This window comes from Notothenia rossii (assembly GCF_949606895.1).
Source record: "Notothenia rossii genome assembly, chromosome: 3".
Classification (NCBI taxonomy): domain Eukaryota; kingdom Metazoa; phylum Chordata; class Actinopteri; order Perciformes; family Nototheniidae; genus Notothenia; species Notothenia rossii.
In genome coordinates this window covers 32,185,592-32,201,985 of record NC_136901.1, presented here as the reverse complement: position 1 = coordinate 32,201,985, position 16,394 = coordinate 32,185,592, and the positions used below count along the sequence as shown (strand labels likewise).

The following is a 16,394-nucleotide window of genomic DNA, read 5'->3' as shown; positions in this document are numbered from 1 at the left end:
ATTGCAAAAAGGGTCACTTCTCAGGGGGATCACAACTAAGCACACTTCAATCAAAGGCCCACGAGCGACCCTTGATGTGCAGTTTACAAGAATAATCCTGGGTTGCCTCACAAAACCCTTTTAGTCCAACGTCTAATTTAAAGTCAGCGTGCACCCTGATATAGATGCTGGACCACATTTTGCTGTATAGAGCAGCGCAGTGTGTGTCATGCAGCACATGAGAGTTCAGCTGGCACCGGTCAAAACATTCCTCTGACAGACCACACAAGCTAACCACTGTATGCCGCTCAAAGGCTACAACAGGAGCTACAAAGAGCCCAAAGACGGAGTAAGTAACGGTTCCCGGAGGAAGATGAGGATGGCACTGCCAGAACAGGAGAGAAGTGAAGACAGACCAAATCATCTGGGATTTCATCGCAAGACTTACAGAGTTGAGAGTCAAAGTTTGCTCCATGTATGGCGCGTGTGTTTGGCTTGTCCTCAGCGCAGCTCCACACGCCGTCTGTGTGTAAACCAATCCATCCGCTGGAGCTCCGCGGCGCGTGTGTGAGTCGGTGCATGCAGTGTGGAGACAAAGCTCAACGGGGGAGGAGAGAGCGCGCAGGAGAGCTGAATATCCTGACAGCTACTGGGAGTTCAGAAGCTCCCTCTCTCTTCCTCTGCTGCCGGTTCCCCTCTCTCTCTCTCTTTCTCCCTCCCTCTCCCTTTGCTGTAAATTCCTCCTCTTTCCCTGTGTCTTCATGGCTTCTCTTGGTTTTGTGCTACGCCCACAAGATAGATCTATCACCCGTAGGCGTGCAAACAAGAGATAATGTCTCCACACCTCAGAGGAGAGGAGAGAGGAAAAGGTGTCCAAACATTTCCAAGCAGGCAACAACCACCATAGTAATAAAACAACATTCTTAAAGCAACTGTTGCACGACACAGCAGCTTGCTAATCGTGTCACCTCTGTAAAAGGTGAACTCAATCAGGGCGCAAAGCATCTGTTTATGTAATTAGTAAGAAATAGGCTCTTAGTGGAGTGCTTGGAGCTACAAAGAACCACATTCTTATACTGTACATGCCCAAACACAAGGGCAATCTGACAGTCAAAACATTATTCATAACATATGCAGGGCAGGCCAATCAGCACCAACTCAGAATTGTACAGCAGTTTCCCCCTCTACTGAACCAGAAAAACTAATGGAAACGCATTAAGAAGCACAAGATTGCATATGCTGTGCCGAATTGGTGTGCAAAATGCAAAAGCTATGTTTCTGAGCCTTTGTAATGTGAAGAGAAATAACATGCATTCGCTCATTCCTGCTCCAGCCGCTGTGACGCACACCGCAGACCATGGAAAAAGCAACACGGCCGCACGTGTCCAAATTGTTCTGGGCTCGTCCACAACATGCAGCGAGGCCAGATGCGGAGGTTATCCACGAGGGTCTGCCCTCAGCACTGACGGCGAACTCCAAAATATCTTCACGGCGTCCTTGTGGTTCCAGATGCCAGCACTTAATGCCAGCTTATCACGTGCCGTCATGGGAACAGTCTCTCAGACCAGCATTCATACCAATATCGATGTTAGAGTGCTGCAGAAAACCAACAACTTCTACTCTTCCAGTTCGTCATCACTATATGTTGAAGCAAGGAGTTGTTAAACGGCTTAGAGTAGTTCATGCTTGATCGGTGGATTGTTCATTATCTCTATTATCTCTGAACTAGAGCACAGCCAGAAGTTCAATATCCGGCTTCTATTTCCTGCCCGTTGCTGCATAGAAGTTGTTTTAAGAACATCATTGGTGATGCCATTGGATATATTAGTTTGTTGTAGCAGGGGCTTTTAGAAGTGCACCATCAAAGCTCTGAGCCTGAACCCAGGCTGAAGCTCTGCCCCTGAAACAAGAGCCCAAGGGCAAGTGCTAGGTGAGGATCCAATTGCCTTTAACAACCATTAAACATCCCCAATGGTGGTATTACCAGGATAGCCCCAGTAAAATGCCATTTTCATTTCATTTCATTTCAAACCTTTATTTAGACAGATTAGTCCCATAAACAGCACTACTCCAATAGATGTAGTCTGAATATATATCAGCTGAGTATAAATCTGAAAGGTGAGTATAAATCCTCTTTTTTATTTCTATCATCAAAATGTAAAGCTAATTTTGATTTATTTTCAATTTAGAATAGAGATTGTGACACTCCTAATAGTTACATAGTGTCCACGAGAAAGACACATCTTTCTGTCAGTGAAATATCTCCATCGGGACATAAGATGTAATCCTTTTACAAAACCAACGGAAAGGATCGTTATCAAAACAGTTTGTCTTACGCCCTGCAGGGATGTTGAACTTCTCTCTTGACTGTTTCAACAGTGGCAGTTGATACGGCTCAGTTCAAACAAACAGTAAACACCTTTGTTTGCACAGCAGTAATGTGTAACTGTACAGAAATGGATCCCTACTAGTGTTTTAAAAATGTGTGTTTACCTTGCACAAGACAATTAAACATTCTTCTGTTTATTTTATAAAATGGGGTTTTGTGACCAAGATAAACTTCCACCAATTAGCAATAATTCCAGCTTGCTCAATGCATATTTACAAAACCTATTGACAATGATAAGATTATACAGCTACATCGTTTAAAAAGCCAGTTCTAACTAGGGCTGCTCGATTATGGCAAAAATCGTAATCTCGATTATTTGGGTCAATAATGGATATCACGATTATTAAAAACGATTATCCATTTACTTTGAAAACGTGAACAGTATGTTTTTAACAGTTAATTACCCTGCACTTTAAGTATAATTCAACTGAAAAACCAATAAAAAAAATAATCGTTTTATTTCGATGATGTTGTTTTCATAATCGTTGCAAACCAAAATCTTAATTGCGATTAAAATATGATTAATTGAGCAGCCCTAGTTCTAACAATGTATGCCTAAATTCCCCTCATAGGAATAATAATTATAGCAGCATCCCAATCCAAGTCCAGCTTAATACAACACTAATATTCATTAAGTAGACAACATCATTCAACTTTTTATGAAGCATTAATGCCCAAACTAAGCTTAAAAGTCAGTCTATTGGCCATTTTTTCGGTAGCCAACATGTCCAAGCATTATAATGTACAGAAATCCTGTTACCCACCATCGCACTTAAAAGGCCAGTGGCTTTTATTTCTCCAATACTGACACTTACAGAAACATGTGAGACCAGCCTGGGCCTGTCATAGCAGCTTCTGTGTGAAGTCCAGGTATCACAATTAGAGAAGAATAACACAATAGAACAAGTGTGAAGCATCCCACCTTCTGCCCAGCCAATGAGAGTTTGCTCAAATTGTTGTGTGAGGAAGAAAACTTATTACAGCCCGAAGCAGTTCTTTACATTTTAAAAGTAAAACCATTTGTGGAAAACAGCTGCATCAGTTGGTAGGGATGATTGTGAAGTGAGGGGTAATTATACTCTCGCTAGATGCATATTTGCAAGTGCTGGGAAGACATAACCATAGCAACTAAATATAATGAGATGGAAAAAGATTGTAAATTGAACTGTGTACATTGAGCGACTTGGAGCACATAAACCAATCAAAACTTGTTTAAGAAGACACGAACAAAGTAGCCCACGCAAGTTTCATAAAATGTCAATGTACAGTCCAGTTACGGTGGAGAATTATTGCGTAAACCCACATTGAAATGAATCCTAACAGTTGTGTTGTGCAGCTGTCACAACCTTTTATAGCCATCTTTATTCCTGCAGCTGAGCATGGGGCAGGCCTGCACTCAATATGGAGCTTTTCAGCAACAGTTCTGTTTAGTGTGTGACCAACCTGAGTACAATGCGTGGTCTGCGGGCGTGTCTGTGACTAATGCGTGGGTATACAAATACAGTACGGTTTGTTTTTGTGTCTGTTTCGGAGCAATTATGAGATGTGGGACCACTGGTGCTTGTGTTTTTTGTGAATCTGAATCAGTGTGCATGAGTAATGCGTGCACGAAGAGACCGCGGCTTTATTATGAGCACGATATTCAGGCGTGCAGCAGTGCTCATTAGCGAGGCCAAACAAGCAGGACCACGCCTCTGGTCCACACAAAGACCACTTTGTGAGCCCCCCCCCCCCCCCCCCCCTCATGCCACAAGTGCAGCAGCAAAACGCAGAGTTCAAGGCAGCGGAAATGAAAGGTAAAAAAAAGTTGTGCAGAATGAGAAAGGGGCGGGGGGGGGGGGGGGTTATTCAACTGAATGTCCACAGTAATAGGAGACAGTAATGTCACATGATGGTTTTCCAATACATTTTGTTGAAGTGGCAACACACGTCATCATTACGATATATGACATCATCAGCATTTAGATTCTGGACAAGTATAACTTTCCCTACGCACTTCTGTCAACCGATGGGTACTATCTCCTGGGAAAATGAAGGCTCTATTTATGGCAAAAGGGAAGTGCATTAACTACTGCAGCGACATGACAGGATACACCATGGGATAGTAGAGATGGGTCTACCAGTAGAGCTTCCACTACGATAGCTATCGATCTCGCCAATCAAGCTGTTTACATGGTTTACAAGGTTACATGGTCATGGCGAGGCACGGAGGAGGACAGTGAAGGAAGAGGAATCCCAACCATCCCAAAAATGAGAAAGATTACCAGGCATTTTCACTGCTTTTTATTCTACCGTCAGCTGTTTGAAAAGATGTTGAGCAGTCTTTTTTTCTTTTGCTTTACTGATATGGCTTTGTTTTGAATAATGTGTCTATTTATATAATGTATGTGTTGCTTTATTGAGCTTGCAGCTGACAATTGGACAGCAACCCAGTTGTCTGTATTCAAACCTCTAGGGAAACAAATAGAATACAAACATAGTGCTTACCTCGAGGTCATCCAGGGATCTTGCCAGGCTAAGCCGTTTGACAGAGCGGCGTTTAGATGCACGGTTAACACCCATACCCCAAAACCTGGAGACCTATGAGGATGAAGGAGACACAAGTGTAAGACAGAAAGACTAATACACACACCCTCATTCTTTAAATCTTTGTTTTTGTATTTTTAGTTAATGTCTCAGCCTACAATAATAGGCCCAAATTAGGGGAATTCAATTCAATTTAATAACATTAAATTATATTTGTATTGCTTATAACTCCTCCATAATGCATCTCACTAAAGGATAGCAAAAAATAAAACATGGAATAATTTAGAAAATATTGTGCAAATATAATGTTCTTCACTTATAAGTGTACTGTAGCATTAGCATTTAGTTACATATCTCAAAAAGTCACATTTTACCTTCAAGAAATATTAAGTGTTAACTATGCTTTTATGACTGTAGTCTGAATAATGAAAGATGGTAGTGACGGAAAATGTAACTATAACCAAACGTAGACTTTGAAGTTTGTTGGTATTGAAGAACATGGTTTGGAATTCTGCGTTTTTTCACTAGATTTGACAGATTTCCTCGCTAAAGATGTGCATTCATGATAACATCTCTCTCTGACAACATGCAGATTGGTCATATTAAGTTCATCTGAACATATACAACCCTGTTTCAAAAGTACAGAGACACAATAACTTATTTGGCAGTCAGACAGTCAGAACAGAACCATGTGTTTCTGCCTTTCACCAGCCTCTGCTATTCCTATGATTGGAGAGGCCGTGTCTAATGTTTGAAAGGGAGTTTAAGAATTGCAGATAATTACCGCTGCATGACATGGGCTCTACTCTGTAATTTGCCTGGCTTCCTGAGCGAGATTGTCTCCTCTCTGATCTAATGCAAGCTGAGGGGACAGGGATGCAATCTGCTTCTGATTTATAAACACAGGCCAAATACTTACTTCAAGGGGAGAAAAAAACAACATTAAAAACTGTAAGGGGTATTTAAAACAATAAAGGTTTTCAGCTGACTGTGACCCTAATTGCACTGGTTTCACCCTAGCTATATTTACAAAAACATGTCTGTTGATTAAAATGTTATCAAGATGGCAGTAAGTACAATAATTGGTCAAGTAAAATATAAAATATATATAAATTAAGTATTTCAGTTTGTAAGTTTCAAATAGCACTCAACAGACTGAATAAAAAATCTCTGTCTGATACAGATGAAAAAATATCATTCCCTCAAACACTGAAACTTCAACATCATTCAATATAATCACAATTAAGTCATTGTTTTCCTACAAGATGCAGCCCTATTTGCATACCTGCTAATGAATTACATTTACCCCATTAGCAGAAATAAACACATTTAGAGACGCTGCGTGCATAGCATACTGATCTTGATTTACTGAGGGAGCCACATGTCCAGGTCTACATGGACACACAGGGCCATCTTGTGGGCAGAAACAAAATCCCTCCCTCTGGACACTTCTGACAATGACATCATTGACTCAAAACAGGTGCTTTCTGCGTTCATTTCACACTCGGCACCAATTGACCGTTGAAAAAGTGGGATTGTATTTCATTTTAGGTTTCACTAGAGCCAGGCGTACTTACACCCCCTCGGTGTCTGGAAACTCAACTCCGTGTGACCATTTAATACTTCCTGTGTCGCTGTGTTGAACGTGAATGAAGTACAGAAACAGATGTCCTACAATGGAACTATTTCGTGTCACTGTGTGTCAGGATTTTCCAATAACGCAGAGCAGAGAAATACAGATAGATACAGTATTATAAGAGTCAGTTTTCAAAATTCTAAAGTCACAAATCTATTTTGCGGTAAGGACAATTGATAGGGGTAAACGTTTCCTAATATAATCAAAACATGAGTCTACCCATAATATTTTCATTTTTTTAACTGCAGCAAAGATAGCAGAGCATCTACTAATATATGTTTACGCTGTTTTGGCAACGACCAATCAGATTATGTCAATCAAGTCATTCATTTTGACCACAATGTTGACTTGAACCTTATGTTTTCCCAAGAGGATTAACAGAACAGTAAGCAGATCAAATGTATTGCTGCGCCGCAAAATCCTGTTCTTGTTAGACTTTCTACTCTTGCCTTCGTTCTGATTAATCAAAATATATTTTTAGGCTTCTCAGAGAAACTAGACCAAAAAAAAAACTCTGTTTAGTTTACCTAGTTACAACCAGTTGACATTTGCAACCGTTAATAGTTAATTAATATGTTGTTATTTTTAAGGGGCTGAGATCAACTTATTTTGAGCACAGAGATCACTGGCAAACCTGATCAACCTTTCTTGTTTCGAAATGTTTGTTTTACAGTCAAATACAAAATAAAAGTTGTTACTCACATTTTTGGTATTATGGTTTTTCTGCTGTTTCTCCCTCTGGTCGAGAAACATTTTGGTCCATTCCTCTCTGGGAGGGAGCATCGTGACATCTGCTGGGCAGTACCTGTTTGAGGGGATCTGGCTCATGGGGGGGGGCAGGTTATTGGTCCCAGAGCCCAAGCTTATGCTTGAGGACCAGTTGTTGGTCACCTGAGGGTCCGCCTCACCGTGGAGGACTTTGGGCCACTTTGCCTTTGGCCACCACCTTTGGCTTCCTCTGAGCGGGTCTACAAAGGAGTTCGATTTTTTACCCGAAGGCAGAGGAGGTGGTGGGGGCTTGAACTGGAACTCCAGTCTGGGCGGGGGACCCCCATAAAATCTATGAAGAGAATCAGGGCCAGGTAGTGACTCAGAAAGGGAATGTGTGCTGGCACTGTTCTCTGGATTCAGTTTTTCGCCATTCTTGGAGAGATTTATTGGGGTGAGGTCTTCAGCTAGAGGATAATCCCATGGACAGCTGGGGAGGGTGGCACCAGGGGGGCTTTGGATTGCAGAGGGGAAATCCCTGTCCGCTATTTCCTCAGGGGGGGACGCATTTTCAATTCCACTGTCCCCATTGCTACTAGCACTGCCTTCTTTGCCATTACTTCCCTCTTCCTTGGCTTGCTGCTGAGCCTCCACGTCCAGTTTGACCCGAAGCCTCTCCACAGCCTCCCCCAGGTCACTGTACAGGACTGTGACAAAGTGGAGAACATCTTGGGGGGTCTGAGGGAATTCCAGGCACCCCAAGGCGTCTGGATCTGGAGTGCAATCGAAGGCAAAGCGTCCAGCAATGCCCGTATGGTCCTCATGGTTCCCCAGCTCTGGGTCGATGAAAAAAACATGGCAGGAAGCCCGCAGAGGACCGCCCTCTGGCACACGCCCATTTATTATGTGTGCTGTGGTGACCAGGCAGAAAAAACGTGGGTCTTCAGCACACACAGCCCCTAAAACCAGGTTCTCAGCAGGAAAGGCTGCCAAAACAGCTCCTGCGTCGTCACAAAGTCGAATACAGTCATACATGACTTTCATCATCACCAGAGTGTGGGTGTTCTGCTCTGTTCCCAACAGTCGTATTCGCTCCCGAATGGCTTTCAAACAGTCCTCCTCTGACCCTGTTGTGTTCAAAATAAGCTCTGTGGAGCTCAGATAGCCCACCACCAAGGTCATGTTTAACATACTCCAGTCAGAAATATTTTCTTCCGTGTCTGTAAACACAGAGTCTGTGTCCGCCACTCTGGACATGTCCTCTTTTTGCTGCGCAGCTAAAGAGTTCCACTGCTGTGACCATTGGGACATATCAGGCTCTGACACCGGCCTCTGTCTGGGGCTGATAGCCTGACATGGGTTGAAGGAGGAGTTGCTTGAATCATATGAGATAGTGCGGAGAACACCTGCCTTTTGGAACATACCATTTTTCTGGGCAATCCCAAATTTTGCGTCATTAAGAATGGGGTTCCCCATCATTCGGCTTGCAACATGCACCACTAACTGCAGGGGTCCTTTGCAGCTGCCAATCAACTGCACCACCGCCTCATGCAAAGCAGTGGACACGTCAGTTCCATTGATGGCCATGATGTGATCCCCCTGTTTGAGTCCCACTAGGTCAGCAGGGCTTCCCTCCAGGATGCCACTTAGCAGACATGGCCTCTGCCCCGTGATAGTAAAGCCATATCCTGCTCGTCCACGTATGAGCTCCACGCCCCTCAGATCCCCGGCTGCATTTAAATCCAGACGCCTCCTCGCGCCCTCGGGCTGTCCCTGTATCCTCATCTTTGCTGTAGGGTGCCCAGCGTGTGGGAATTGAAACACATGCACGTTGCCAGCACTATTGTGTTGCCGTCATCCTACACAGTGGGCAAAAAAAGGAAGATACACAATTGAAAAGCTGTTTGTTTCACATACATGGAATTACACAAAAATCGAGAATTGAAGAATCATCACACAGGATTGCAAAGTAGTTCAGTTTCGTATCGGGTTTCAACAGAGAAACATTGTGATGAAATACAAATGTAAAGCATTATACTAGTGCAGTGACACTAGTCGCTTATTACTATTTATTACTTAATCTGCCAAATTCCTGGTCAATTAACTGAGTTTGGTGTTGTCAAAATAGTGAAAACACACATAAAACCTGTTTGCAGATATAATGTCCAAAAGACAAAACAAAGATATTTAGTTTACAGATATTTTACAATAAATAAAGAAGGAAATCGTCACCTTTGATACGACTATAACTAGTAAATGTAACCTTTTCTGCTCAAAAATCATCCTAAACTAATATTTAAGAATAAAAATGGTAGAACATTTATCAAAGAAAGACCTCATATTTCCACCTTTACATTACATAGTATATTAAGATTATTATGAAGTTATTAATACATCTTTTAATAAGACTATTTGTAAAAAAAACAGAATATCAAATAAACTTAGCAAATCACACACACACACACACACACACACACACACACACACACACACACACACACACACACACACACACACACACACACACACACACACACACACACACACACACACACACACACACACACACTTTAAAGCCAACATCAAAATGAAGCATAGTGTATCATAAGGTCTTTTTAAACTCTTACTTAAATGAAATAAAAAATCATTATCAATCTTACTTTAGCAATTATCTGTCAGAGATAAGACACAGAAAGCTGTTATGTCCCTACACAGCTTGCAGAGGGGCCACCCCCACACCCACTCCCCCAAACAGTGCCAGCTGGCCTCCTACTCACCAGCAACACGAAATGACAACCAGATTTGTTTATGGTTTTGGTCAACCACTGTTTTTAAATGTTCAAATACTCAACTCACCACATGAGTTAAACATGTTCAAAAAACCGGAAACACCTGACGAAGCTTAGTGGCTTCTTGGTTTTTTAATACATTTCAAAATAGCTAATCTTAAACCAATGTTACGCTAACCCCGAATCTCAAGCTACAATGAGGCTTTGTACGGACAACTTTTTTAATTACCTTTCTCAGCAGTGAAAAGTTCCAGAAAAACTCCGACGTATTTTCATTCACGCTGCTTAACGTCCAAAAGTTTACATTGTATACATTACACGTCCATTTCGTAAACATACAAGGCAATATCTCCCTGCCGTGATTCAATAGTCCATATGGCAACTAGCGAGCTCACCACCAGCCTCCATTCACTCGCTGTGGAGATCACAAACATGATCACAAAGCGTCTTTCATTGTAACCATGACAGCGTAACGTCTCCGCAACATGTGACGCCTCTTTCTAGCCAATCACAATGCACGTCATATTCAATATTCAAACGATTGGAGTGACGCTATTGGCTGATACTGATGACAGTTGACAGTGTTTATTTTACAAGTAAATCTAATTAAACTCCAATATTATTATTTGTAATAACAAGTGACATTTAACTATAGTTCTACTGGAGTTAAGAAAAAACTGTAAGCTTTATAATTATACCGAAAATATGTCACGAAGGGGCAGGTCACATTGTAAAACGCACACACATGTTCATCCTTGATACGATATTCCGACAAAAATACAAATTAAGTCTTACCCATATGATTTTGCTGTTCACTGCGGGATATCTGAATTCATTTTCCTGTGGGCAACCCTCTCTTTCTTCCACACCGGAGCAGCAGCACTTGAATGAGGTTTCACTGTAAACAATAGGTTACCTCTCTGGTCAAAGGGCTGCAACGGTTTCATACTGTGTCACATGGCTTTACTGCAGCAGGCCACAGGTTTGCAAACAAGAGGGCGTGATATAGGTAGCACTGTTTAGTTACATTTCGAACAAACAGTATTTTATCATCATGAATAATTGGTTGGAGTTAGTGTAGTGTGTGATGGAACGATGGAACTAACTTAATCCCCAGTTTCTCCTAATCCTCTTGAAATAGACTTTAACGGTTTGGCTTATCAGGTCATACCTGTGGTGTTTTGTGGATTTTGCATTTCAAAAATTACTCTGCAGTAACAATTAAATGCTATTAACCAAACATATTAAAAATATAGCAATCTAGGAAAAAAGCATGTTTAAAAGTTTGCATCTATCTCTTCTCCTGAAAGCACAATGCCCCCCACAAGTGTTTTCTTAGTCAGACAATTTATTTTGCAGGAATAGAGCCTATCTCAGTTAGCTCACAGTGACGTCTTACATTTCTGGATATAAAGAATGAGTCAGTGGACTTTTGTTGTTTGTCAGATTTGTATTTATTGCATCTAAATAAGATTTACCTTGGGAAATTATATTAGTTGAAATGAAGGAAGTATACCTTAACCCATTGTGGTCATTGTCAGAGACTCTAGGGTTGCTGTTTGTGTTGCCTTTTGCTGACAGATTCACTTCAAAAACAGCAGAAATCATGCCTTGACTTAATAAATGTGGCAAATTGCCCTGTTTTGGCATCAAGCATTCCCAGCTTGTAATTATCCTAGCACAGTGAAAAATGAAGTGACAAGATATGTCTTTTTTTGCAACTCTGATGCTCCCAGTGTTTTTAACACTGTACTTGACAAATTATCAAGACAAAACGATCTGATACAGCTATTCCTAGAATGAAAGATGTTTAAGTACAGTCATATGTCTTTATGGTTATTAATATAGCCATCTTCAGGCTCATGACATCCTAAAAAAAATTCATCAGCATATACGTCTCCTACACTCTTTGCAGACCTACAGTTTGATGTATGCAACACAATAAACCTATAAAATGTCCATGTCCAACTGAAATCTAAAACAAATATGCTTTATTCTTGCTTTAACAAGGCTATAGGTTAAGTAAGACCATGATCTCTTCCAGACAACCATAACGCTGGCACTTCATGGCTTTGCTGAATCTTTGACCCCGGTATGACCCCATGGTGCTGAAGTGGTGGAAGGCGGGATCATCTTCTCCAGAAGGTTCATCATACGCTCCTGAAGCTGCAAACACTGAACCTGAATGAGGTTCTGTTGGTTCACGGCTCGACGGACCTCACGACACGTCTCCTCTATGGCCCGGCCCGACTTCTTTTGTTGCTGTAGCATGGCCTGCATCACCCGCAATTTCTTTCTCTTCATGGACAGATGCCTGTTGCCGTGTTTTTTCCTGGCTGGAGTAGGGTGAGAGCTGGAGAACACAGAATGGACAGTTAAGAGCAGACATTGTCTAAGTACTAGAGCTCAACGTTAGTCTTTCTATTTGACCGTTTGTTTACCCCAGCAACTCCCTTGTGGAGCCAGAAATCAAAAGTATTTTAGAAAATGAGAAATACTAAATAAACTAATTTAAAGGTAGGGTATGCAAATTAGAGAAATCGGCTCGAGATCGCTAGAATTTGAAAATACACGACCGGATAAAATCTGCCACTTCCTTATAGAGCAACACACACGAACGCGCACATGACCAATGAGGACACGAGATAAGTTTGTGCACAGATGGAAGGCTGACAGGCAGGTAGGCCATCCAGTTATTTTAGCCGGAACGGCTCAAATGATTGGTCGTACTTTTTACAGTACTACGGCTTCCACAGATGAAATTTTTTAATGGATTTTTTTGTCAAAGCACTTAAGATATTCATTGCTATCGGGATGTTAAGAGGCATTCCGTGGAATATAACAAAAAGTGTATCTCGAGCCGGTTTCTCAGGTGCTGCTCACACGGGAACGTTTGCGTTTATGCAACATGTGGTGGTTCATGTAATTCTCCATGTCCACTTGTTGCTGATGGTTGTGGTAGAGGAGCTGTAGAGTTTGCACTAACAGTAGCAGTAGCACCACTAGCAGTAGCTACTGACAATGCTACAGCAGTGAGCAGCAGAGGTGGGGAGAGGCGGGGCTATGGCTTCATCTATCGGGAAAAGATCGTATAAAGGCGATTACACGGAGCCGTTTGACCCCCCAGAGCGTTTCGTTTGCAAATCTATCCACCTTGGCACCCGTTGTCGTTTGTGGGGTCAGTTTCTATCGTTTTGTTACGGCCTCGCGTGTAAATAAAAGGGCTATACGCAAGATAAGAGAAACTATGCGGATCCAACCCGTTTTGTTCTCGTGTAAACGGGGTCTCAAATGTACATACCCTACCTTTAATTGCCATTGATGTAGCCTTTTAAAGCCAGACTGCTAGATAAACCAGATAAACACACCTAAAGTACATGTTTTATATGTAAAAAAAAATGTTTTAATTGTTGTCATACAGGAATTTGTATAATTTTAAAGACAAAATTGTAAATAATTTAAAGCTTTAGCATGCTGCTTAGCACCAAACCAAGCAGTCAACCATAAAGCTTAAGCAGTAGAGACAAAATATTAAGCTAACTGAAAATGACCAAGTCTAAGTTAGCCTTGGCTAAAGTGACATGTACTTACTTGTTGTCACCTTTCCCATTGTATGTTTATAAATGTAATACCAAAGAAAACAGTGTGTAAAAGTTGACCTAACAACAAAATACAGTTAAAGCTAGCTGAACAATGCTAGCCTTTGCTAAAGCAAAGCAAAGGCGTTTTGATCAGATTAATATTGATTAACTTTACTCTTACTAATAAAGTTCTAATTCTATGTAAATAAGGCAGCATCTAAGTTCAGTCATAGCAAAAGAAAAGCTAAACTCTACCTTAGTAGAGTAAGAGTACCTGCTATATAGGATATAAACACTAGGAATTCAAGATTTGCTGTGATTAAGCCACCAGAAAAATCTAATATTTATGAAGTTGTAAATGATTTTAAGCTGATAGGCTCAGTTTGGACCTAGGTATAAGCAGTTTTGCAAAGCAATTAGGTTTCCAAAGTCTCATACATATTTTTTGAAGATTTCTGAGGCTTGTAGTCAGATATTTTGGCCTTCAAAAAGAGTTGTTGAGATGGTTTGAGCTTTTTTGTTAAAGAATCTCACTTAACAACATTACAAAGTTTAGCCCTACGCTGCGATTTTTTTAGCTTAATTCAGACTGAAAAACCTTGGTGGACGGCTCCCTGAACCAATAGGATTCAAAGGGTAGTTTATCAACCTGCCATTAACTTTATCAGTGACATATAGACACACACCCACACAACATACATATCGACTAGTCCCTGTTACCTGGAGCCTTGTGTGTGCTCACTGTCAGAGCTCAAAGAGTCAAGCTCTTGTTTTATCTCCATCTCATCTGAGGAGCCTGTGTACTCTGGCAGATATCCCATCATTCCCTCCTCTGTCTGGGGCACCAGGATGTCTGTAGATTGGGAGGAAGTGGACGGGCCTGCAGTTGAACCCTGATACTCCAAAGAGATCACACGTCCGTTTTCCAGCGGCTTGGAGAGGATCTTCTCGATGGGCTTATAGTATGGCCAGTCCGGCGTCTCCCCACTTTCATTGGCTACGCTTTTCAGTCTCCTGTTAACAAAGAATAGATGTTTACAAGTCATGCAACAGCTGGAGTTTGAACTCAAACTTTGAATGAACTTTGGTGCACTTGCCTGTACTGAAATGACATGTTGGTGATTTTCATCTTGATCTCCTCCTTGAAACGTTGCTCTCCGGTCAGCTGGAAAAACCTCTGGGACATCTTCTCGTAAACCTTGGCGTTCCTCTTGCTCATTTTCAGTTCGTTGTGATGTTCCTCCCAGACGTACAGGAGGGCTTTCATTTCACCGTCGGTCCAGTTCGGGGCCCGTCTGTGTTTCTCACTGTGACCTGCCAATAGGTAGCTGAAACCGTCCTCTGTTGCCATTTTCTAAATGGTTTCTCTGGGCCTGTGCTGGCTGTTTTGCAGAAAGAGGACCTTTTTAGAGGTTGAATTTGAAAGCCTTTTACGATGCTAAGAGCCGTGTTGAATCTGCAGTGAGGGATTGATACATGCATGCAGGCACACACACGGTCCTGCCTGTGCCCTTCCCCCTAGCCTAGCTGAAAGAGGACTCAAAATGGGGCCTAAGGCGGGAGAGGAATCCGGTTAAAAGCTTTTAGTGGTGTGTGATGTCACCGTGACATCAAGTTGCCAAGGCAACGGCAAGGGAGGCACTTCATTTTCCCTCCCTCTCCTTTAACCACTCCCATCCGCTCTCCTTTTTCCACTCCACTCTGCTCCAGTGGCAGAGAGCACAAAAAGCTTTTAGCTGAAAGGCAGCAGTGTGAGCACATGAGATTGCTGACAGTTTTGAAATATGAGCCTCTGGGGAAGTGAAAAAAAAAAAAGGAGAGCTGAGGGTATGTGTTTCCCTGGCAACAGGGCATTGGATTTGGTATTCAGCCAACACACTGCTCCATTTAAAAGCTTTTAATAATAGACAAGTCATTTGGAGACGGGGAGAGGGAGGATTTGCTTTATCCGGCTTGATGTAGAAGAGAGGAAAAACACTTCCAGTCTGCAGTTCAGACCTAAAAGGCAAACAAAAGCTCTTTCTCTGAAAAACTGGGAAACACTTGAAAATAACAGGGGGGGGGGAGACTGGATGGCATGATAGGCACCCCTGCAATGCAATACAATGCTGACTGCTGCGTTATCTATAATCAGCGTTCTATTCACAGCAATGGCTTGTAGACAATGGACCCTTGCAGGAAGGGTTTCTCTGACCAGGGAGACCCCTCCCCCCTAGATCTCAGCAAGGGGCGGATCTCTGTCTCCCCCCCCCCCCCCCCCGTCTCAAGCCCCCTAATCTACCATATTATGTGCATTTATTTCCTCTTGTCTTTTCCTCCCTTTCTCTACCTCCCTCTTTGTCTCTTACAACAGTATGCATACAAATCACACTGTATTCCACACATTGGCAATACAACCTCACTCACCCTGCAGCATTTTGCCTTTTTCTGTGTCTTATTTTTGCTGCACATAATACGTAAAAATGGAAATAAAGGCACTGGTACATTACAACCCCACCCTGGCTTCATCTTTATCAGTGCAGTTGCTGTCAGTCCGGCTTAACTCAGTTCTGGCCTGATAAGACCCTTAACCCATCTGCTCCTCACTAACCTGACAGGCGGCCGGTGCATTTTCATACCACAAATTGGCAGCTTTGTCCAATCCATCACATCTGTCACTTAAGACAAACGGTAAGCTCCGCCGTTACAGAAATGGAAGGGCAAATGAAAGTTGGTGCAAAATGCTTTTTTTGGCGTGTTTGTTTTTGCATACTGGCCTTCAGTTTGCAGGTAAAAGCCTGTTTCTT

At 42.1% G+C, this 16,394-nt stretch overlaps 2 protein-coding genes across 5 annotated transcripts in view; both read right to left on the bottom strand.

Annotated features, from left to right (window-relative positions):
* rgs12a (regulator of G protein signaling 12a) overlaps nt 1–10,972 on the bottom strand; it is a 41,820-nt gene extending 30,848 nt beyond the window's left edge. For 2 of the 4 annotated variants that reach the window (XM_079669262.1, XM_079669264.1), the window contains exons 1-3: nt 10,257–10,453; nt 7,233–9,097; nt 4,856–4,948 (exon numbers count right to left, since the gene is read on the bottom strand). In XM_079669262.1, coding sequence (XP_079525388.1) covers nt 4,856–4,948; nt 7,233–9,023 — 1,884 coding nt within the window. In that variant the 5' untranslated portion in view covers nt 9,024–9,097; nt 10,257–10,453. Of the gene's footprint in view, nt 1–427; nt 694–4,855; nt 4,949–7,232; nt 9,098–10,256; nt 10,454–10,822 lie in introns of those variants that run through there. The other 2 variants (XM_079669263.1, XM_079669266.1) reach the window with 2 other exon arrangements.
* A 502-nt stretch (nt 10,973–11,474) lies between these two features.
* Nucleotides 11,475–15,344, bottom strand: msantd1 (Myb/SANT-like DNA-binding domain containing 1). Its single transcript, XM_079672561.1, has 3 exons — nt 14,706–15,344; nt 14,329–14,622; nt 11,475–12,380 (listed from the first exon to the last, which is right to left on the bottom strand). The coding sequence occupies exons 1-3, from the start codon at nt 14,957–14,959 to the stop codon at nt 12,092–12,094; spliced, it is 837 nt and encodes a 278-aa protein (XP_079528687.1). The 5' UTR covers nt 14,960–15,344; the 3' UTR covers nt 11,475–12,091.
* Nucleotides 15,345–16,394: the final 1,050 nt, after the last annotated feature.